At 44.5% G+C, this 23,221-nt stretch overlaps 2 protein-coding genes across 5 annotated transcripts in view; both read right to left on the bottom strand.

Annotated features, from left to right (window-relative positions):
- LOC112565388 (1-phosphatidylinositol 4,5-bisphosphate phosphodiesterase epsilon-1-like) overlaps positions 1–4,770 on the bottom strand; it is an 85,699-nt gene extending 80,929 nt beyond the window's left edge. For 3 of the 4 annotated variants that reach the window (XM_025240813.1, XM_025240816.1, XM_025240815.1), the window contains exons 1-2: positions 4,161–4,770; positions 1,148–1,219 (exon numbers count right to left, since the gene is read on the bottom strand). In XM_025240813.1, coding sequence (XP_025096598.1) covers positions 1,148–1,219; positions 4,161–4,532 — 444 coding nt within the window. In that variant the 5' untranslated portion in view covers positions 4,533–4,770. Of the gene's footprint in view, positions 1–150; positions 662–1,147; positions 1,220–4,160 lie in introns of those variants that run through there. The other variant, XM_025240819.1, reaches the window with a different exon arrangement.
- A 6-nt stretch (positions 4,771–4,776) lies between these two features.
- LOC112565387 overlaps positions 4,777–23,221 on the bottom strand; it is a 112,344-nt gene continuing 93,899 nt past the window's right edge. Inside the window, exons 6-10 of the mRNA XM_025240812.1 lie at positions 12,795–12,985; positions 11,490–12,437; positions 7,291–7,537; positions 6,834–6,988; positions 4,777–5,864 (exon numbers count right to left, since the gene is read on the bottom strand). Coding sequence (XP_025096597.1) covers positions 4,806–5,864; positions 6,834–6,988; positions 7,291–7,537; positions 11,490–12,437; positions 12,795–12,985 — 2,600 coding nt within the window. The 3' untranslated portion in view covers positions 4,777–4,805. The remainder of the gene's footprint in view (positions 5,865–6,833; positions 6,989–7,290; positions 7,538–11,489; positions 12,438–12,794; positions 12,986–23,221) is intronic.

The following is a 23,221-nucleotide window of genomic DNA, read 5'->3' as shown; positions in this document are numbered from 1 at the left end:
ACATCATGAAGGTTTTTACAGTTTCACAATTTCAAGAGGACATCCCACGCGCAGCTACTGAAAGAAGTACACATCAACCGCCAGGTGCTTGCAAAGTACACATGCACCTACAGACATATCGCTCACACTAGGTTTGATGACGATACTGACCATAAGCCCGCGATGTTGCAATCCGAAACGACAAGAGTAAACACCTTGTCCAGAGAGATGAATGGCCGCCGCAGTGTACAATGGCAGGACGCCAGTCCACAGTCCCAGGAGACAGGAAGCAGACGTTGATAACAATGACTTACGACTCCGAGAGAGGCAGTTGATTGCCTCCACTTAGGCGCCCAATTGTTACGAGGACTTTACAAACGGCTCTTGGGCGAGTGCGCGTGCCAACATCACTGGCAACCTGAAGGCGCCGTCTTCTGCAACCGTCAACTTGCTTGGTAAGTGGCCTCCCCTACTTCCTTCCACATCCCATCGTAGCCGTGGACACACAGCTAACGACAAGCTTTGTTTTCTCTTCGCGATATTTCTTTGCTCCTTCGTGGTATTTTGTTTTAACGATGTCAGGTGGGAGGGTGGTGATGGTTGTGGGGAGGGAGGATGGTCTGAGTACGCCAGTCGCCGAGAGACGGCGCTCCTTTCACGAGGTCTCGTGAACCCTTTTAGCCTGAGAAGTTCTTTAGCATTATCATTTCTTTAAGGCATTATTGTTTCTTTCAGCCGATCATGGAAAAGACAGCACGCAAACGCCACAGAGAAGAGGGAGAGAGAGAGAAAAAACTTTATAAGCGGAAGAACGAAACAAAAAAGGAAAGAGCGTGTTGTTCAACTTCCAAAACACAAATCTTTCTGCATTTTGTACAATGGATATTTTGAAAGAATATCTGAAGGCATCTACTGAGGTTTCTTGTGTTGCAAGAAACTCAGATTTTTATGTTACTTCAAGAAACTTTAAGCTTTTACAATATTCTTTATCAGGAAGGCGGGAAGGTAGACAGGCAAACAGATTAAAATTATTCTTCTTATTTGATCATACTAAGGTTAACTTAATCATACTGAGGTTGAGGGGACTTATGTTCACTGTTATACAAGGAACATATCTACCTTTCACCACAGTAAACTTGTACAGGCAACACACATACCATCGCCTTACCTTTCTGTACTGCACATGTGTACTGCCTCCCTCGTTCTTCGCGCCCGCCGCCTTGTCTGCAGCTATGCACTCCTGGACAGGTACAGTCAGTGCAATTGTTTACTAGCGGACATTCTTAGTTAATTTACAAAATTATTGTAAAGAATTCAGAACATAATCTAATTTGAGTACATGGAAGATATGAGTAAATACGATATGTTGACACCTGGGACGAACCTTCAGACCTACAGTTTATACAATTAACAATTTAGCCAGGTTAATATAAATATATATACAGTTGTTGTGTACACGTCACATGGATCTATTGGAGTTACCTTCACACTTGACAGTCCAATACACAAAGAAGTGCTCGATCATTTCTAAGAGCAATCGAGAGAATCTTTGTCTCCAACCTCCTTGGCCATGATGTCGCTAACCATCTTCACCTCCAGACACCCGGGTCACTCATTACAAAATTCTGACCTTTTCTTCATTGGAAAAGTTTGTCGATGTTTGGCAAATGTTTACATGACGGTACATAAAAAGTTTTTCAAACTTGTAGTACAAAAATGTGTATCTTGTTAAGAATGGCACTAGTGGCCAGTAGTGCTTCATGTAAGCCTTGTGGTTCTCCTGCCAGTGAGTGCAGTAAAGTCGGTCGGGAGGTCAAGGCTGGGAAATAATAGGCGTACTTGTAGACTTGCTGTCTGCTTCCTCTGGTGAGTTTTTTTCAACAAATAAGAAGGTTGCATGCGGTGAGTGGACCCTCAGACAGTAAGCTTTATTCACAACGCTCGTGTACAAAAGCTTCTTCACAAAAGCTGATCCTCTGGTGGTACAGGATAAGGACAAAACTAACAGGCTTCACCTCAGTTTGACAACAGCACTTAACAGATGTCCACAAGCCTCTGGATCTTCCCTAATTTTCTGAACTGAGGTACCTCGCGATGTGTTTGTCTCCTGTACAAACTTAAAACGTAATGATCAACCATCTATTGGGCAATTTATGAATCCAACCAGCCAACACACCGCCATCCAAAAAAGAAGTTGAAAACTCTCATACAAAAAAAGAACAAATAAATAAAGAAATAAACAATATGAAAACAAACGTCGAAGACTCAAAACTCTTTCCTTCAAAATTTCACTGGGAAGGCAGAACCCCAGGCACGCAGAGGCGACCTCTAAGGTCACACCAGTGCACTTTCCCAAATCGAACGGTCACCGAGCAGACGCGGCAGCAAGTTGTTCTGACCACGAGGCTAGCGTGGAGGCCAGAACGAGGTCAGGGGGAGGACGTCAGATCGATGGAGCATCGCGATGATGGCTATTACTGCAAATTGCTTTGACACCGCTCGTGCACCGACAAAGGGTCAAAGGGTCGAACGACATTTTACGAACAGCTAGCTATAGATGGCTCGGTGGTTCCTCGTGGTGTGATCATAGGAACTATATCCGGGGTTAAAGGCAGCGGGTGTGACTGTACGAGCAAGAAATGGTGACAGTGACGACATCAACTGTACCGCGGTTTTTCTGGCTTCAGTCACAACAATGACACAAACTGTCACGAAATCCTGACAGGTTTCACACAAAGTTCTTCACCATACGGAATGGAGGTGAGGGAGGAGGATGCAGACAGTGAGGAAGATGTTGCATGCAGGTAAATTCTAAACTTATAGTTGCTTACTGTCGAGAAGCAGCCAAACGCTTGACCGAAGCATTTCGTGTCCCATGAGGCATGGTTGATCGGGTTTAGAATCCTTTTTCTTGGTCTGACAGTATTATTCACAAAAAATATAAACACTGTATTTTTATCTGCTCACACATTTACTTTGCGAGCGCGCAGTTCAGGCAACGGTCGCGAAGCGTGAAGGTCGCGGACGGTCACGAGCAGGCAACAGGAAGCAATTAATGTGCTTCCAAATAACGCACTTCCGGTCTGTCATCGTGCACGCCAAGAGACCGAGCACCGAGCATGTTAACAAAGTCCGTACGAACGTCTATGTTTAGGTAGTCTGTATAAGCATGAGAGAAAAGAAAAGAGAAAAATTGTACCAAACCTTTGCAAAGGATGATTAATTAACAGTCTTGAAGAGAAAGACTGAAATAACCCCTTGGCACACTTTTTGACCTGTCAACTGGGGACGACTTTGCTTTGCGATAAGCTTAATATTGATATTGATATTATATTAGGACGAAATATAAAGCTGGAATAAAAAATTTCAGGTGGCGCAGAGTAAAACAAAATCCTTAAAATCACACGGACCTGATTTAATGAGACTTCACGGAGGTTCAATCCGCAATTTTTATAATTTATTAATTTTTTTTTATTATTTTTTGCAAATGATGAAGACAAATAAATATATTACCACAATACTTGTACCACTTGAAGCAGATTTTAAAACGAAACACGAATTTGCAGTTGCATTTACACCTGAGTGCAACAAGCTTCATCAGAGCCTGACGTTAGTCCATCGTTCTATTAATAGTATCTTTGCGTCAACATTTCAATTACTGTCAGGTCTGACCGCGGATGATGTAGCAGTTGTAGCTGGTCTGCGGTGGCTTTGAGTTCGTCTGCTTCAAGGATGTGACGGCAGTACGTGCGTCCTGTTGGCCACTCCTCCCCAACCTCCCCAACCCTCCCTCGATCCTCCCTCCCTCACACGCAGACGCTGGTTCGTGTTTCTGCTCTAGCAACGCCGCACGTGGCGACAACCTCAGCCAGGCGCCGGTTAACGACACACGGAGCCCAAAACACTTGTGCATGGATCCAAATAAAGATGTGGACGGTTAAACCCTAATGTCCAACGAGCAAGTCACGAGACTGGTGTATTTGGAAAGGAGGAGAGGCCTCTAGTTGGGCCATTCCTAACAATTCTAGCACCGAGTGACAAATTGTAAGTAAAGCTGTAAACAATCTCCACTCCCCATCCCTCTAAAAAAATAAAATAAATAAAATAAACAAAAATCGTTAAGTACGATTTGAAATACGCATCAACAATGCTATCCCGACTACACCTTTCACAAGTCTTACCTCCAGATGCAGCATGGATCCCATTCTCTGGCACCAAGCTTTGTACTCATGGCCCAGCACCGACAGCTTTTTCAGAAATTCCCTTGTCTCCATGGCCAGGGTAGAGTTACCATCCAGGTCAACATGACATTTTTGCACCCAGGTCTCGAAGACCTTGAGCACTCCCCGATGTTGCACGGGCACCTCACAAGGGACAGACACCACGGAGCTCTTGTGGGTGACAATAGACGCTAGCGTTCTGTCGGAAGTCGGAGAGCACGCATGCGTGACAGTGTGCGTGGACGCCGACGTCACTGATCGCTCAGGACCGGGCAATCCGTAGGAAGAAGCCCCGTACTCCTGGTGAGGGGACAGGAAGTTGCTAGTGGGCATGGTAGGCTGATTCGGCGAGGGAATGCTGGGAAAGTTGAAAGACCATGGCGTCCGGGCTCTGGCTGGAGGTGGACAGTTGTGGGGAGGAGGGCGCCTCGAAGTGCACTACGATGCTGGTCAGTCCGTCGGCGGGCGAATCGACGTCGCTGACCACGGCCGACTCGTCCTTGTTGTAGTCCATGTCTGTGGTGGTGATGGTCACCAGCGAGCCCGTTGTGCCGTGGTGGTGACAGTTGCCCATCGGTACACCACCCAGCACGAACTTGGCCTTGGTCAGGTTCTGCTCAGACTCAGTCTCGACACCGGCCTGAATCCAGTTTTCCCGATGAACCACCCACCTGGGGGGACTTGCTGCGGCCGGCAAGGTTCTCTGGCACGGAACTGCAGCGCGAGAAGACAGGCGAGACGTCGATTGGCGGCGTGTCCATGACGAAGGTGGGCAGGTTGATGAGCTCGCGCTGGAAGGCGGCGATGTCCACGTCGTTGGCGGAGGAGGCGCTGGACGGGGGCTGGCTGACCAGACTGTCGCGGTGCGCCAACGAGGAGACGTTGGCATGCGACTTGGACAACCGCTTCTTGCTCGACCACCGGAAGAAGGTGCGGGTGTTGGAGGGAGGCTTGACCTCGCTGGCAGAGTCCGGCGGGTCGGGCAGCTGCGTGGGTGAGCCCGTGGCCTCCGGGTTTTGGGATATGACTCCGAGGTCTAGCGAGTGACCAAGCTCTCCACCATGCTCTTGATCGCCATCTTCGTAGAACCGTTCTTGGACTGAACGTGGTTGTGGTTGCTGGGCTTGCTGCTGCTGCCGCTGCTACTGGGACCACGCCTGCCCCTGCACACGCTGCCTCCAGCGTCTCACACAGCTCCAGGAGGGAGTCATCTTTCTCCCCTGGCTGACCAGTGATCTGCAGCTGCAGGTTCGCCTTGCGCCGCCGAGACAGCGAGTCCCTACTGTCCTCGCGCAGCTGCGCGAAATCCTTCCTGGGCGGACACTCCATCTTGTCGTCCACCTTGGGCGGCTTGAGCTTGGCATCGGACGGGAGGGTCTTGCGGCGGATCATGTTGCCGAACAACCGGTGTGCCAGCAGTCGCAGCACGATGATAGGGTGCACGACCATGGGCAGCCCCGAAAACAGGTATTCCCGGAACGACTGCTGGTTTAAGTCCTTGAGGAACTCCATCGAGTCGGAGGGTGAAATGAAGGGGGACACCAATCGGTGGCGGTGACCGAGGTGAGTCGCGAAGTCGTGGTCTGACATGGTGCTGAGGCTGTTGAGAGAGTTGCTGAGGTGAATATAGGGCGTCTGCGATTCTCTTTCCTCCGCTACCGCTTCCTGTGATAATAATCATCATCATCATCATCAATCATCATCATCCCATTACTACTAATAATAGCGTAAAAGTGAGATTCCACTAAGACAAAAATTATTATGAATTATTGCTTTTATAAATTTCCGTTTTGAAAGCTTTGGTGTGCGATATCCTAATCAAACTTTGATTTCATTTGAATTGTGGAAGCAATTAATAGCAAACGTATTTCAATGCTATTCTTCGCCAACATAGAGATTTTTTTTTTAAAAAGTGTCACATCAAACAGTATTCGCTAATGATAAAGCTAATAAACATAAAGCATGGAGGCAGGAAAATCAATAGGTTTTTACATAAATCAAAATCCTACAAAATAACTGCATAGCTAAACGAGGTTGGCTGGTTGTCTTTTATTCTGTGCCAATTAAGGCTAGACCAAGAGTAGATTAACGAATAAAAAAGAAAAAAATAATAATGTGAGACAGAGGAAGGGTGAAAATAAGAAGCAAAAAATATTAAAAATAATAATAATAGTAACATATTTAAAGAACCTAGATGTAGAAGAAAATCGTAGCCTTACACAAGAAAGGAAAGAAAGCCCAGAAAAATTTTAAGCCAAGGGAAGCAAATCCTACCATGGTAAAAGCGGCGATCAGTGGTGCTATCCCCTGACTCTCCCCTCCAGCCATGGTATCGGCATGTTCTTATTTATTTTTTGTTTTGTTTCTTGCTCATTATTTCTAATAAAGTCTTTAGAAAAGGGCACCAGGCCTTACAACTCCCTATATCTGATTATGGAGGAGCTTGTCACTTGCTGTGCGATAAAATGTAAAAAAGGGAAATTAATGAATGTAAGAAATCGGATAACGGATGCCAGATTCTTTCCAGCTTTACTGATACTTTTCGGTCATTAAAATGTTTCCTAAGTTAAATGCAGTTTCACAAAGACTAAAGACTCTACAAAGTTCCTGACTGAGTTCAACCTCAGCTTGTACCTGTATCAGCTCCGCCATCAGTCCTTCCACAGAGGCGGCCTGTAAGTGCATTTTGTCGTTCAAGTGGATGATGCGGCCCATGGCCATGAGTTCGATGAAGCTGTCGTCTAGCGAGTGAACCTGCAGCAAGGTGCTTGTGTTGGACTCCATGAACGCTGCAAACCACCCACATGTCAGGACATCAAAGAACAGCAATTTCCCTTTGAGCGATGACACCCACTCATTCATCACATTTCAAAACCAGTGTTACCAGCGTGTAACCTCTTACACGGAAATAAGAAAACAAGACAAATGTGACAGTTACATCATTCATGGACAAAAATAAATAAAAAAAATAAACAAAGAAGATGAAAGGAAAAATTGAAATAAATGGACCAGGGTGACCCGAGTTTCGTGAAAAACCCAACAGAACCAAGGGAGTAGTGTTCGAATCTTGCTTGGTGCCCACGTTACTCACGCCGGCGGTCGAAGAGGTCCACGCGGCCGCCCAGCTTGTGGAAAAGCCCCATGTAGACGAGAATCCTGGCCGCGTGGTACTTCACGAACTTGGCGTACTTGGTGCTGTGGTTGGTGTAGTACCACTCGTCCGACGGCAGCAACAGCTGCATCAACATGTCGGCCACCTCCGCCTCGTTCATGGCGCCGTGGAAGGCGGGGTTGAGCGCCAGACAAGCCAGCGACTGCAGCAGTAGGCACAGCAAATGCTGCGACAACAGCAACAACATCAGTAAGATCATCTTTGTTTTTGTTCAACTGGAAGAGCGGTAGAAAAATGTACATTGGCAAAATGGTTTTAATTTAAATGAATAAATTATTTAATAAGTAAATAATCAGATAATAGAATAAATGGCTGAAAAAATCAATGCAAAAATAACTTAAAATTAAATAAATAAAATAAATAAATGGTAACAATAAAACCCAATTAAATCAGAAGATAAGTTCTGTCGGTTCAAGCTTTGGTCACGTGGAAAAGTAAGGTTGTTTTAATGCGTCAGCCACTGGATGGAACAAATTTATTAGGATTGGTCTTTATAATGGATAGATATGCAGTTATTTGAATAAACAAAACGTCGATAAATAAATAAATATGGGCCAAACTATTCAGGATTCTGTTTCAGCAAAGTTCATCGAGTCCTGCAGTTCTCTTCTTGAATTATTCCTTTCCCTCCGAACCACCCACACACCGTTTCCAACCCCGATCCGCTCTTTCAGAAACCGTTGACAAAAAAAAAAATATCTTGCGGTCATCGACTAACACAGAACACACATTTCCGATGAAATTCCGCAGTCGTGATTAGGTTGCCACATCTGCGCTAAAAAACAGGGTGGGCCTGCGACGCTCCCTGCTAATAAGCGGGTGCGTAACTCAATCTAGTTTTTGTCTCCCTTTGCATTACTGAGGTCAGAGCTGCAAGGAAACCCAAGCCTCCTCCGGCCATTTCTTTGCGATCAGTCATGGCCAAAGTGTTGACCGTGGCAGGTGGAAAGCCCCGGGAAGGAACATGATTTAAAACGTTGACGGCCTCAAGCCCCCGCCATACAATGTTTTGATTCCTTGCTGGGCACAATATTGATCTCGCCACACCGCGCGCTGGCGGCACGAGCAGGTACCCGTACCTTCACTGGACTGTGTGTGTGTGTGTGTGTGTGTGTGTGGTGTGTGTGTGTGTGTGTGTGTGTGTGTGTGCGTGTGTTTGTGTGTGTGTGTGTGTGTGTGTGCGTTAGGGTTTGGGTGTGCTTGTGTTTGTGTGCGTGTGCGTGTGTGTGTGTGTGCGTGCGTTGGTGAGTGGGTTTGTGTTTGTATGCGTATTCGTGTGCGTGCGTGTGTGTGTTAGTGTGTACGTGCGTGTGTTTGTATGTGCGTGAGCGTGTTTGTGTGCGCGTGCGTGTGTGTGTGTGTGTATGTGTTTGTGTGTGTGCGTACGTAATTTATTTATCTTTACCTTTAATATAATTTATTTCAGTGGCAACTCTCCTTTTCTCTGTCCACCATCATCCCCAACACACGCACACACAAACATTAATGCTGATATGGATCAGGTGACCTCCAAAAATTAATAATAATAACAAACACACTCAGATCTTTCTCTTGTAAACACTAATTATGTATGACAAGCGCACACAATTACTAAACCTTACGACAAAGAAGACGCAGAAAATATTAACCACATGGATGAAGAGAATCTTCATTATTAAGTAAATAAACAAATAAGTGTGTCTCACAGCTACAACATGTTTTGCACGACTATATCTCAACATACTAAGGACAGACAGAAAGAAAGGCGATATTTATGCGGATCTAGTTTCCTTCCATTTTGTAATTTAAATATTTAATCAGATCATCCGAGTAAATGCAGAAATGGCATGTTTGTAAAAGAGTGTACACAAAGCTTCTCTCACATGTCTTCGGCTTATTTGGGAGCTGCTAGCAGCTGTCAAGCCACGATCAATGACGAGCAAACAGGACTGGATGAAAAAACAAATAAAGAATACGTGGACTTCACATCCGTGTGACAGCTACCTCAGTCGTACGGTAGACCATGCATGTTAAAACTTTTTTTTTAAATGCGTGCCGTACACCTGGTTCCTCAAAAGGTAGTAAGGTCTGGTAGGACCAAGACCGACCCAGACAGATTGATGGAAGTGAAGAAGGGAGCTGTCGACACGTAAGAGCATTATGCACAAGTACTACTTGGCCTGTCTAGACTATAAGGCTATGCTGATTTGTATTACACAAATTGGTGCCAGCTACAAGTCCAGCAAGCTGCAAAAGTCAAATAAATTTCACCATCATGGTCAGTGTAGACAGAGCAAGGTTGGAAGAAACTGGAGAATTTATAATTAAAAATAATGCTGAACATTCAAGAAAGAATTCCGTTCATTAGTTTGCAATCGACAGTCGTGTCCATTAATAGAACCTTGACACGAAAAGTCTGTCCGGCAAACCTTTTTCAACGAAAATGGAAGAAGGTAGTCGAATGGTTAGAGCTCTGGACTCCGAACCCACTGGTGGAGAAAACTTTGCTCAACTCCACCTTGCTGTCGGGAATAGGTACATGACTCCACAGACGAGTCGGTCAGAATAAGGCAGTGGAAGATGACCTGACCCCTGACCCCGAGAAAAGTGAGGTCTCAACTTCAAACGACCTAGAAATTAGGGTCCGACTTTTTCCTTTTTTTTTTTCCTTAACCTTGTCCATGAAACAGCAAACTTTCGTCTTGAAGAATCAGCTGAGTTTTATGACCGCCGATGTGATATATGAGAAAAGGTTATCGATGACGAGAGTCGGTGGCATACTGAAGTAGCGAGGACAACGTCAACGCCAAAGCCAACTTTCGTCGTCGTCATGGAAGCAGCAATGGTATAGCCGCGACTGCAGCAACAGACACTATAATTGATTGTGAAGCATTTATTTTGAAACAAAAACGACTGCGAACTGAGAGCAGCGCGTGACCAGAGTCAGCCAGGCAGCGCCACGCACTTGGCGATGACCTTTTGCAAGAGCAGCAGATGAAAACATCGTTTTTTGCATTGATTGCGCAAACCGTGATTTACGATTGGAAAAAAGAGGAGCTGAGTGCGTGTAGCTGTAGTCGTCGATAACCTATGTCACACGAGTGCACTTCTGCCCACGTCAGGTCGCAACAAGTTTCTGCCCACATCACATCTCAGTATCTTCTCTGCTCGCATCACCTCTCAGTATCTTCTCTGCACCTCGGGTCACAGAAACATTTCTGTCCACATCATATTGTAAAGCTTTGTCTGACCTTAAATAAAACAGTGACACTGCGAAAACGAGGCTCACGATGCAAGTGCTCAATTCGATATTGAAGTATAAATATATACTTTAAAAAATTAAGGACAGCATTTATATCGATATCATCTTTCGAAGTGCTACAGGTTTCCCATTCCCTGTCACTTAAAACTTCCGAGTCTATGTATCAAATTATCTGCTACTTCTCAGACGTTTACATAAAACCTGTAAGTATTATAGAAAGGCTGCGATGAACTGAGAGGGGAAGTAACCCAGTCTGCCCAGGAACCACGACTTTAGAGACATATAAATGCAAATTCATTTATTTAAATGCTGAAAATAAAGGTCTGAAAACCGTACCACAGCGCTTTTTTGTCGTCTGTGCTTTCACTCAATCAAGAATGCTTATTCTGTCATTGTTTTGCACGATTGAAAATTGATAGGGGAGCTAACTCCCTAGATATGAGCAATTAATCAGTGCACGTGTACTGAGGTAGAGAAAGATGCTCTCTGAAAAATGCACTTGATGTATTTTTAAACGCCATTTTTAGCTCAAAGTCGCAAGAGAGCACAAACAGTTGGACACAATACACACGTGACTTTTTCAAACTGAAACACAATGGATTTACAAGCTCTGGTAAACAGTCAACAAAAGCTCTGGTAAACATAGTCAACAAACAACACAGATGTCCTGATTTAAAGTTCCAAAGCAATAATGACGATGGCAGTGATAATTATGTCGACGACGGCTGTCTGCTTGTGTGTGTGTGTGCTTTTGCGTCTTTGCGTTCTTCTATCTGTCGATCTCTCTGTGTGTCTGTCTATCAGTGTGATGTGTCTTTGTATCTGTTTATTCCATGCGCGTATCTGTGTGTTTATGTCTGCCTGCCTGAGCACTCACGGGATCGTGATTGGGATCCAAGGCGTCGATGAGGGGCTTGAGGTGACCGGCGCTGACCACCTTGTGCTGCACGTGCGCGCTGTGGCACATGACGGTGAGGACGCGCGCGCTGAGGATCTGCAGGCAGTGGTGCGTACAGTGGCGCCACCGCACGCCGGGCGTGCAGCGTTGTCGCGTCCCGATGATGCGCTTGTGCATGGTGATGCTGTTGTGCAGCACCGACATAATCTGGCCCGGGTCCATGGCCATTAGCAACTCCAACGGCGTCCGAGTCACGTGGGCACTCAAACCGCCAACACTGCTGCCGACACCACCACCACCCCCACCACCACTACCACCACCAACAACACCTCCTCCTCCTCCTCCTCCGCCAACGCCCTCCTCCGGCTTGAGAGCGTCCACACTGGCGTCGGGGTGAGGGGTGACCACGCTTGCTCGACGGCGATGCAACGATGGGATCCTCCCCAGACAGCTGGGCTGGGGCTTGGGAGGTAGAGGCTGGGGAGGTGGAGGTGTGTCCTCCGCGGCCTCGAACCGTCCGTGGTAGCGACTCCCCCCATGCTGGTTGTGGGGATGACCCTCGGCTGCCGCACCTTCCGGCCACGTGCCGCTGCGGCAGTCCTTATCCTTGTCCTTTGACCTTCCCAAGGTGCTCGTCCTGCTCTCGCTGGCCCCGACCCCACCTCCGCACAGCCCCAGACCACTGACCACTGATGGGAAGCCCAACATGGCGCCCACTTCTGACTGACAAGCCAGCGAGCCGACCTCGTAGTTTCTGTGTACGATGCACATGTCGATGATGCGGTTGAGGATGGCCAGGGCCGTGAAGTGCATCACCTGTTTGCCCTTCAGCAGCTCGAAGGCGGCCTGCAGCAGCTTGGACAGCTCCAGGAAGACGGCGAGCTTGGAGTCGATCAAAACAGCTTGCTGAAGCTGGTCGTAGCAAGTCTGGTAAACAAAGTCATAAAACAGTTGGTTCAAGAGCACAGTAAAACTAAGAAAAAGAAACTTTTTTTATTTTTAAATCATTAAGACTTTTTCACTACAATGGATATTGACCTAAAACACTACCTTGTTGTACTTAGAGATCCAATAGATTGAGAATAGAAGTAAAAGAAAGTATCTCACTCTCTACATATTTTACTTACATTTAACAAATATTTATGCTTTTACCAATTTTGCAAATATTTACACCTGCCATGGATTCACATTTTGTTCAGAATTACATTTTACCTAGATTTACATTTTATGATGAGCAAGGAAGAAGCATTTACGGCGTCCACGTTTTGCTGCCCCTCATCTCACCTGGACGATCTGGTTGAAGAGCTCGTTGATGCCCTTCTCGATGTTGGGTGTCTCGCGCTGCTCCATGAGAGGCAGCAGGCCCCGCACGTAGGCCGCCAGACCGTCCAGCATCATGGGCACGCACTCCCAGTTCTCCGCCAGACGCACCAGCGACAGCAGCGAGCTCTCCACATCTTCCGCCAGCGCCCTCTCTGCAACAGACCAGATCACGTGATGGGCTTGGCTTCCCACCATGCACAGCGCTCAGAGGCACGGACCGTCTGCCTGCATGGTGATGGAAGCACACAGCCTCTGCAGGTGTTTAGATGTCAGAAGCCAGCTTATTCCCGTTGAATACTTCAGTATTTGGAGCGTTTCTCGTCTTTGTTCTTGTCCTCCAGTAATGGCGATACTGTTTATACTCCACGGATGGCTTTATAGATTGAAAACTTGTATTGTCATGGGTTGTGATGATCTAATAATATTTGCAATGCTGATATTCTATATACACAATTTCATACTCACATCGATCCTCTGAATTATTCATTTGTGCTTGTGCTGTAACTCAATGAGTCTCTCATTCCTGTTGCTGTCTGTACTACAAATCAATGACTCAAATATCTCTTACCATCGACACACTGACCTAGTTCATCGTGTCATCTGGACTACAATGGATTGAGCCTCATGACACAATTTGTATAACAAACACTGACCTCCTCACTCATTGTACCATCTGGACTTTAACACCTGGCCATCAAACCACACTCTTGTTCATTGTGAACCAGGTTTCTGGTTTCACTCATTAGGTATTCGTATCCCGACTTGAAAGACAGCGTCCAGAACGTCCAGCAGTAAGTACTTCCGCTTTGTGACTCCATCACCGGTAGTCACTCCTGACACCTAGGCTCCGCCTCTGCAATCTCTCCACCATCTGTGACGACCAGCCAACACCTCAGCTCTTTTTTCTCCATTAACCCTTTCTCCTCCTCTCCCCTTCGGACACTTCTTCTATGACCCCAACCCCTCCACAGCCAGAGCCTCCGGGTAATTTCGAGTCAAGCCAGGCCACAGAACTGTTAATGTCGAGGAAGGCGTCTGATTAGGTTTCCGCTGGCGGACCGCCTATAGGACAAATGATTTTGTTGGCCCAAGCTAGTCTTGTATTTTGTTTCAGGATGAATAATTCATCAGACTGGCGATTTCTTCACGACCGAAAAAAGATAAAGGTCTATAATTAAGCGTGCGCACAAGCTACATAAAAGGACGGGGGATTTCTTCCTCCCCTCGGTCCCGTGCAGGAGAAAACGAATGGCTTGAAGACGCCATAGATATCTCCGTTGAGGTTAAAGCCAGAGTAATTTATCAAGGATGTGCCCCTTTCCTTGCCTGCATGGGAAAAAATAGTACCGTCAGTAATTCAGCACTGTTTCTTATGAGGACACAGCCTCCAAGCCAAGTTTCCAGACAAATTAATTTCCGGTTCTTTAGATGTTACAGTATTGCTTGCAAAACACCTTTCTTGTTTCGAGGGTTACATTCATTCTCGTAGCTTGAGTAAGAGTAACTGCTCACAGTGTAAGTCAGCTGGCTAGATACAAAGATAATCGCTTTGATTATATAATTTTATTGTTTTCAACGAAGGTAAACATTTCGCCAAATTTTATATCTGTTTACATTTTCTTAAACGTTTACTTCAGTGAGATCTCGCGGGAAATTTGTGGGGTGGTGTTGGTGTGACAAGGGGTTAAAAAGCCGACCCAGCAACCTATCTAGACATTTATTTCGAGCTGTAGATAATTTAACAACAAGAGCATATGTGAAGAAGTAAAGTGAAGCTAAATACACGAATGAGTGATGAATTTTTCAGGGACACAAATGTTAGATCATGGCTTCGTGAATGCCGGTCGTTTACAGAAAAATACAGGTTGTAATTAAATGTTATTCTCAACATCCTGGATTTTGTTTTTCATTCATTTTTATTGGAGTGATTCGAAAGTTCGTTGAATTCTGAAAGAGAATCGACAAAATTGAATGAAAATGATTGTACAAGTCAGTTTGTAAAACGAGCTTGATTATATATGAACGGATGTTTATTGGGCCTACATGAATATTTATTTATTTCAAGCGTTAATGTCACACTTATTACGAAATGTGACATTATTCGGGAACAGGACTCAACGAACGGTTTCTGGTTTGCTTTCGGTCACTAGTTTGTCTTGTTCACTCTACGTCCTTTACGTGCTCACTACGTCGTTTGGCTGATGCTCATGAAAGCATCGACCTTGTTGGTAGAGCAGAGAGCCTAGAGCAGACAGGATGGAAGGAGTGCATAAAAAGTGCTATGTCTTAGTTTTGATTTGTTTGATTCTTCCTTAGACCCTTTCATTCCTGCAGATGTGTAGGCTTGCATGAGGAAAAGGTGAAGGAAGACAGGAAGGAATGGAGGGTGTGTATCTATGACACGAGTACGGAAGGTGGCCGCCCACAGACGCTGTGCTTGGCATCATGACACTACTCATCACAAGAGCAGAAATCAATACATTTCCACTCGCCTTTCATCGGCATCTAATTGAGCAAGGCTAATCGAGACCAGATGGGGAATTAGCGTGATCAAACCGAGACAGAACCGTAAAGGGAGAGAGGGAAGGGTTGGGCTTTGTCCATCCAGCGAGGAACGATCTGAAGGAATCGCCATCTTATTTAACATGGTATGGTCCTGAATGTTCCAAACAACTCTAGGACTGTGGGATTTCATTTCTAATTTACTGGGCTGCTGAAAATAATGTCGATGGTCAGGCTTCTGACGATGACAGGGACAGAGCGAGGAAAATAATAAGGGTATAGGGTGGGGGTGATCACAGAAAGGATGAATGTAAATGTGGGAGGATCTGACTAAAGCAATAAGACTCTGCCAGATACCCGACATATGCCGGAATGTTCTCCATGACAGAAAAGGAAATGAAATGGAAGTAGATTTTTCATGCTGATTTTCCCATCACACACCGCGCGTTTACAATAGAAGCAAGGAAAAGAGAAAAAAAAGTGCACAGTGAGGAAAATTTCGGAATTCGATTATTAAGGTTTCAATAAAAGATGGCCGGCTGCTGTGCAAGCGCAAACCATCAGCATAATTCCAACTATTAGAGCAATTCCAGTTCTGTTGTCGGGGTGGCTGGGTGGCTGGGTGGGTTGGTGGTGAGGGAGGGTGAAGGTGGTGCATCTCTGAGGCAACGATCCACATCTGAACGAGTGCAACAAGATGTCAAGACTCAGAGGAATAGACACCGGGAGATGGAGGGTAGGGGAGTGGGGAGGAAGGATGATGGAATCATTTTTCATCTGTTTGGAGAAAGGGGAGAATAGATAATGAGAGAGAAAATGAGAGAGAGAGAAAGAAAGCAATAGACGATGACATTTAACACATTAGTGTCATTAACTTCGTCATTATGACATGACAAGTGAAAAGTTAGAGAAGAAAGACAAGGTGTAAAAGGAGAAGATGATAATAATGATGACAACGACGACGAGCGTGATGAGTCACTGAGATAAATACAGAAAATCGCTACAAATACAGAATATAGTTGCTCGTGGAAAGCAGCTCAACAAAAGTCCATTAGTAAGTGAATGAACAGCCTGGCTTAGAGAAGGAGTCACAAGAACAAAAAAAAGAAAGAAATATGAGTACAAACAATTAAATGAACAAAAATAGAAACAATTTGAGAAGCAGGCAGAGTTAATATAGAAACATCATTCACACACACAGACCTTCAAATATGCAAACGTGGATTGCATCCTTTGCACGCCTACAGTTCAACATCACGGTTTTGTTACTGAGTAAACCTGAGTAATGTCCGGTTTATTGTCTGCCTCGCCGACATCGACTTCTGATAATCCTATCAACACACAAACTCTTCTCTTACCATAAAAAGAGTTGTTTAATATTTAATTACAGTGTGGTAATGACCTTTATTGATGAGGTCAGAGACCGGTTAGCGGACGCGAAAAGATTTGTAGGAGAATAATGTTACCAGCTCTCAAAATGAATTCCTTAATCCACGTGTTTGAAGAGGTTTTCCAGGTATTGTCAGTGTGTACAATCATCCGTCTTTTATGATTATTTAATTTTTCTACCAACTGTTTGAAAATGTCTGTACCATTATTTAACTAACATCTAGTTTTTAATGTTATTCCTTCTGGGTAGAGTATTATGTTAAATATTCGGGAAATTGTGTTGATTATGGGTGGGTGATACATACTTTACATCCCATCTCACGCTTCTCAAAGTCAAGAAGGGAGAAGGTTTGGGTTACTTACATTACTACTGGTTAGCACTAAGTGTCCAACTGGTGGACTGTAAGGGAACACCTCGAAGCACAAGGAACTGCTTTCACCAACCATACTGTCGATGTGTCCTGCATTACCATACCCTAGAGCAGTTGCAATCACCAAATGGTGCGAATGCCACCCAATCCATGTTGAAAATTACGCAGAATCGAATCAGCATAACTGCTGAGAATGCTTGAAGAAAATCAGACTGCCTTCAGAAAAGGACTGAGCATTTATTAAAACACTTAACTATAGACAGACATCCTTGATAGACAAGAATCTTCGACATAAGCAGGACCCTACCGCAGCTTCATAGACTTTGAAAAGGCTTTGACGCGGTCTGTCGTGAGGGGCTACTGCAGGTGATGCAAAAATTTAGCATCCAATAAGGTCTCGTCCAAGTCAATGAAGTGCTGTATATTAACTCAATGAGGGCAGTAAATAACCAAATAAGAGATTCGTGGTGTACAGTAACACCTGTGTGGTCCAATAATTTTCTGGAGAATGTCATACGTGAAACCCTCCACAACCATCACGCTTTTTTATCGGTCGAAGGTGATTTACAGCATGCACTTTGCAGACAACATCAATCTAATACAAGCACTAATAGGGAACTGCTAGACATTGCAGACTGACAGGACAGTTCAAACACATAATGGAATGGAGACAAGCACTGACAAGAGTAAAGTCATGGTCATTGCCGACAGCAAATCCGATATTTACATGAACGGGATACGGCTGGAAGAGAAAATCAGCTTTAAGTATTTGACAGCCACCCTCTCCAAGGCATGGCAGCTCCACGACAACATCAGCAACAGCGGCAATGGCCAGACTGGACAGACAATGGCGCAGCCACAACATCAGGGAATCTCTCTGGTCAGGACGTGGTTGTGGTAGTGACAATGTGGACAAGAGAGACTTTATTTGAAAGACATACACAACAGGAGCTGTTAATTTGAAAGCTGTCAGAACTATTTTTATTCAAAGAATTAATAATAAGCAATAAGATCTGACATGTCTATAGTTTAAGTATTTTTTTTTTAACCGGACAAAGAACTCCAGGGTAGATGTTCTGAAATGTGTCCCAGCTGTTGCACCTGGAGTTAAATCAACTTCACTGTTTTCTCCAAGAGCACGACCTTCAGAAGGTCTTGCATGCAGCTATTTCTAGAAGGTTCTTATGAGAAGGCATCGATTTGGGTTGCAGCAGCTGGCGTGCCTTGGTCCATAGACACATCCCGAGTATATGAGTTGGCGGACACAAGGTGGCGCTGGCTGTCACTCCCTGCCTTCCGTACTCAAGAGCTGTGCGTGCCATTAACCGCTTTCCTTATGGCCAGCGCACAAAAACAAAAATACGAATGGTTTTTCTTGAGACCAAGGACTGGTTAGTTGCAATTACCTTTGGAATAATTTCTCTTCATCCGCTGGGACTTCAGACTCGTAAACACATGGCGGCTCAAGATCAGACGAGAGTACCCGAGCATGCCACATATTAGGGGAACTAGGGGTGCTTCATACCCGTGTGTGGGTGGAAGACTGAGTTATACACTCCAGGGTGAACTTCCACAACTACAGATGAAAGCAGCAACCGTGCTGATCACTTTTAGTCGCTGGAAATTACCTCCAGAGTTGTGCTTTGCTACATTTAACTCTTTTCATCTAAAGAAAGGAGAAACAATCAATTCTTAATATTACTTGATGGAATGCTTCATAAATATTTATGTGGCTAGGATATCGTGCGGGAAACAGAGTGTTGGATAGAATCATTACTTTTTCGCCTCAAGGGAGGAAAAATCGGTATTTTTTCATGCGATCTCTCAAAGTCTTCGAGTTTCATTCTCATTCGCAGGGCGAGTTCTGTCCAGTAGGCTTTACATTCTTTGATCTTCGTCAGAGCAGTTCACATTCCCCAAGAACGTGAGGGATGAAGGTGAGTTGATGATACTGTCGCTTCCATCCACTTTTCCATCCTCAAGGCACAGACCGTCTCTTGTTCAAAAGCGCACTGGCGCGTGCACCTTAATCGCGCATGCGCACAAGAGAGGTTGTGCGGAGGTTAAAGTTTGCACATTTCTGTTTATTTGTTGACGCACGTGTAATATAGTACCGACTGCTCTAAGAGTCAAGCATGCAAATTTTCGAAGATCGGTGGCTCTTGCAGTCATCTTAATCATTGCCTGTGCACTGTCATCACAGCTTCTGGAGTCAGCTGAGATAATTAATGCATGAGTGAGTTGGGGGTTGGAGGTAATTAGTGTTTTAGCCGAGCCAGCAACTAAGGTTATATCACGGCATGGCAGCGAGAACTGTAAAAAGAATCAAAGAACAGCATGCCCGAGACGAGAGCTGAACCCAGGACATCCAACCCTCACTGTGTTGGTGACAGGCGCTAACCGCTGCGCCACCGGGCCACCCTGTGTGATGCTTCAGTGATTTTACGCCGCGCCAGCAGCTAAGCTATGCTTCAATGACATAACAAAAATGCACATGACTAATAATCATAAACATGAACAGTGTAAATATCTACACTGTCTACATCTCTTACTCCTAATATTTTAACAACTTAGCTTCCGAACAATAAAATGTTTTAGATACTATTTTATATAAAACATGCTTAAATGCCAAATTTTGGGTAGTTTCGCATGTAAAACGTCTGCTTTGATTAAACACACATTTTTAGGAATAGGCATTGAATTGAAATTGTGTAAATGAAAAAAAAGTGTAAATTATTTCTCGCTAAATAACACAACATAAATAAATGTGGAGAAGAAAGCAGAAGAGGCAAGCTTTCGCTCGCCGTTATTTCAAGGAAAAAAATCTTCACGGTTGATAAGACTTGGTTTTATTGCATGATTAATACCCAGACTTGCTGGGAAACGAAGGGTGAGTTCCAAGGGAGCAAGAAAGAAAGCGAATAATAAATAATGAGAGAACAGTTTCGGGGTTGTGGACAGGCTGACCCAGGAGCGTTAATGTTTCATTGCGCTGGGTAGAAACTGGTGGCCACTGAAAAGAAGTTTAGCCCGAAAAAAAAAATCGGCTTAGTTTTCTTATGAACAGAGAAAATGAAAACCTGGAGGAAGGAATTAAATGAAGAAATATAACAGAAACAAACTAGATCAGGCAAATGCTTATGGGAGGGTACTGACCACTTGTTCTTTCTCTCTCTCTACCCCACACACGTGCACAGAGATATCCACAAACATTATCATCATTGAATATTAGAGCACAGATTTTGAATAAAAGGGGAATAAAATTCACAATGATGAAGCGAAGACAGAATTTTTCTCGACTGATGCACGCAGGCACACAGATGGATGTAAGCATCCGCAAAGACAAGGTGTAAAGGGCAAAGGGTTATAACCGACGAATGGTTTGACAAACAAAAGATGAAGCACCGCGCCACCCAGAGACCCCAACATGAGAGTAGAGTAAGAAAGAAGAACAATAGACCTGGGCTTGCTGACAGAAAGATAAATGACAGCCTGCGCAACGCAAAACATTCTTTCGTTTCATTGAACTCTGGCACTCCTTCCTTTTATTGTTTTCTTCAATCTGTAATCTGTCTTCGCGTATTTTATTGTTCTTTTCTCTCTTTTGGCCACATTTCTCTCTCTCTCACTCCTGTGAATTATAAAACTGTATGTATGTTTGTTGTACGCCTGAGTGTGAGGAGAAACACCAGACCGCTGCTCTGCTGTGACGTCAGTCAACGGCGTGGTGTGAGCCTCGCTCTGGTGCCTGACTAACGAGCGTCAGCTGCAGACGAGGTTCGTCAGCGCCCGTCAGACTCGTAGCAACTAGCACCACTGGGTCTCTAAATGCCCCTCAACACCAATGCCTGTCTTCGCTCGTCATCGATGACAGAACTGTGATTGTCCAGCGGTTACAGAATTTTGTCCTCCAGCCATCCTCTGATGGTCTCATTCCCTCTCCTCCTTCCCATCTCTTCACTCTCGCTAATCAAACTCTCTTCGCTCTTCCCTCCTTTTATCTGTTTCCTTATGCATTTTACTTTTTTCCATCTTTTCTTTGATCTGTTTTTTTGTTGTTGACGTTTAGGGTCGATGCTCAGTGCGATCGCACCACCTGATTCAGCAAAACCACGATTAATGCCAAACAGTCAGATACAGAATCATTAAAATATCCTACATGCCTTACTGTGTAACACCTGTACAGGTAAGTGCTGCTCCACCTCCTTCACATTTCTTCCAGTTGGGTAACAGTAGCTTTAGTTTGGATCTTTTATCAAACGATGTTAAACCCGCATAGTTCAAACCCGGAGACACCCTGAAAATATTTTAACATTTTTTTTCGTTCAGTTGCAGCCTTTTGTGAGCAGCGAACTCCATTTTTGTAACTTCGTGCTCAATTCTGAAGACATTTATCGATGAGCTGAGAAAATGACAAATTCCTTTTCTGCGATAGCAAAACTGTCAGCGGCCTCCACTACATGCCAGGACTCATCAACTGCTTTCTTAAAGTCTAAAACGAAAAACGATTGACGAAAATGATTTAAACATGAAGTGGAATATTGCAGTTTGGACATTTGTCTGAAAGTTCGGCTTAAATGTGTTTTCTGCAATGACAGCCTCTTATTGATGTTTGAAGATACAGAGGATGTGTGTCACAGGGAAGGATGTGCGGAACTCCTTGGCACTTAGTGACTACTCAACAGTTTGGTAAACAAGGCCGCAAGGTGTCGCTGGTGTGGAGCAGAGCACGTGGGCGGGGTAAACAAAGTCTGCGTGAGACAGCACGTGAGACAGGGCGTGTGAGACAGAGACAACTGAGATATGATGCGCTAAAAGGTTATTCAAAATGACTTCTTCCAGTCGATTAATTCTGACCGCAGTCCACTGTCCATTGTCAAACTGTTTTACTGAAAATCTGCAGACTACAAACCATGAAGATGAAAACTGAAAATTTACAAAGTTTGCTGAAATGAGTGAACTGAACTGGATTCCTGCTGTCAACTGTAACAACACACACCTGCCAATGCCTGACTGCAGTACGATCGGACTGAGATAACCACTGCTGTCTGTCTGTCGTGTAAATATTATCCGTATTTGTATAAATTGTTTATGTATTTGTGTATGCAAGTGCCTACTTTTGTTAATTGACTGTGACCATTGTTACGGGGCATCTACTTCTGGAGACTGTACAGTGGTTGTCTACAGCAAAGAACAAGCTTATTTTCTACAATTCACCGCCATAAAATAGAACAGCAACCTGTAACCCATGCATGCATATGTGTTTGTGTGTGTGTTTGGGTAGGGGACATTTACATTCAATATTATCCAGCTTACTCAAGCTTCGTGTAAAGAGAGCAATGTTAGACACACGTTGTCCTTTGCAGTCACTTTGTCAGTGTTTGCGTTTATTTATTTATTTATTATTATTTTTTTTTGTGGTAAGGTTGTGAGAGTGAAAGGGAAGGAATAGAGAATCGCTGTTTGCAGAATAGACCCAGGGTATAATATTCATGCTGTTTTAGTGCATTATTCTGGCATCATTCAGCCAGTCCAGCACCATGCCTGGGGGCTGAAATGTGAAGTTTGTTAGATGCCTTCTAGCTTGGCCATGTAAAAGGTGAAAACAAGGAAGGAGAGTAAGATGACTACTCCATCTCTCAGCTTTAGTTCACTGAATGAAGTCGGCGGCCTCGCGGATTAACAAACAAACTCTGGGAGAAGGACTGGCTGCGCCCCTACCCCTGGGGTACGAACAGAACAGTGCAGACTGAGGAATGAGCGATGCAGGAAAATTATTAAATAATTGAAACTTTTTCAGCAGCAATATTGTGCAGGAGAATGAAAGTCTCTCAGGGATATTCTGCAGGATGACAATCTTTCAAACTTGTAAATAAAATAAAAAAAGCGTGTGACGTCAGGTTGCAGACATACAAAATAAAAATACCGAAGAAAAAATTTGCAAGAGGTAAAAAAAACAAAAACATCGTGCTTCTTTTGGAAAGTCTCGAGTTTGTTAAAATAAGAAAACCAAGTATATATCCATTGCCTCAGCAAATTAACCAATAAATTTTAAAGGGAACTCAGACAATATCTAGCAGGTTTTTTGTTACAACTTTCTGTTTTTGTCCCCATTTAAAGTTTTGG

The sequence above is a fragment of the Pomacea canaliculata genome, linkage group LG5, assembly GCF_003073045.1.
Source record: "Pomacea canaliculata isolate SZHN2017 linkage group LG5, ASM307304v1, whole genome shotgun sequence".
In the NCBI taxonomy this organism is placed as follows: domain Eukaryota; kingdom Metazoa; phylum Mollusca; class Gastropoda; order Architaenioglossa; family Ampullariidae; genus Pomacea; species Pomacea canaliculata.
Note: the sequence above shows the minus strand (reverse complement) of the source record. Positions and strands in the feature narration are given on the sequence as shown.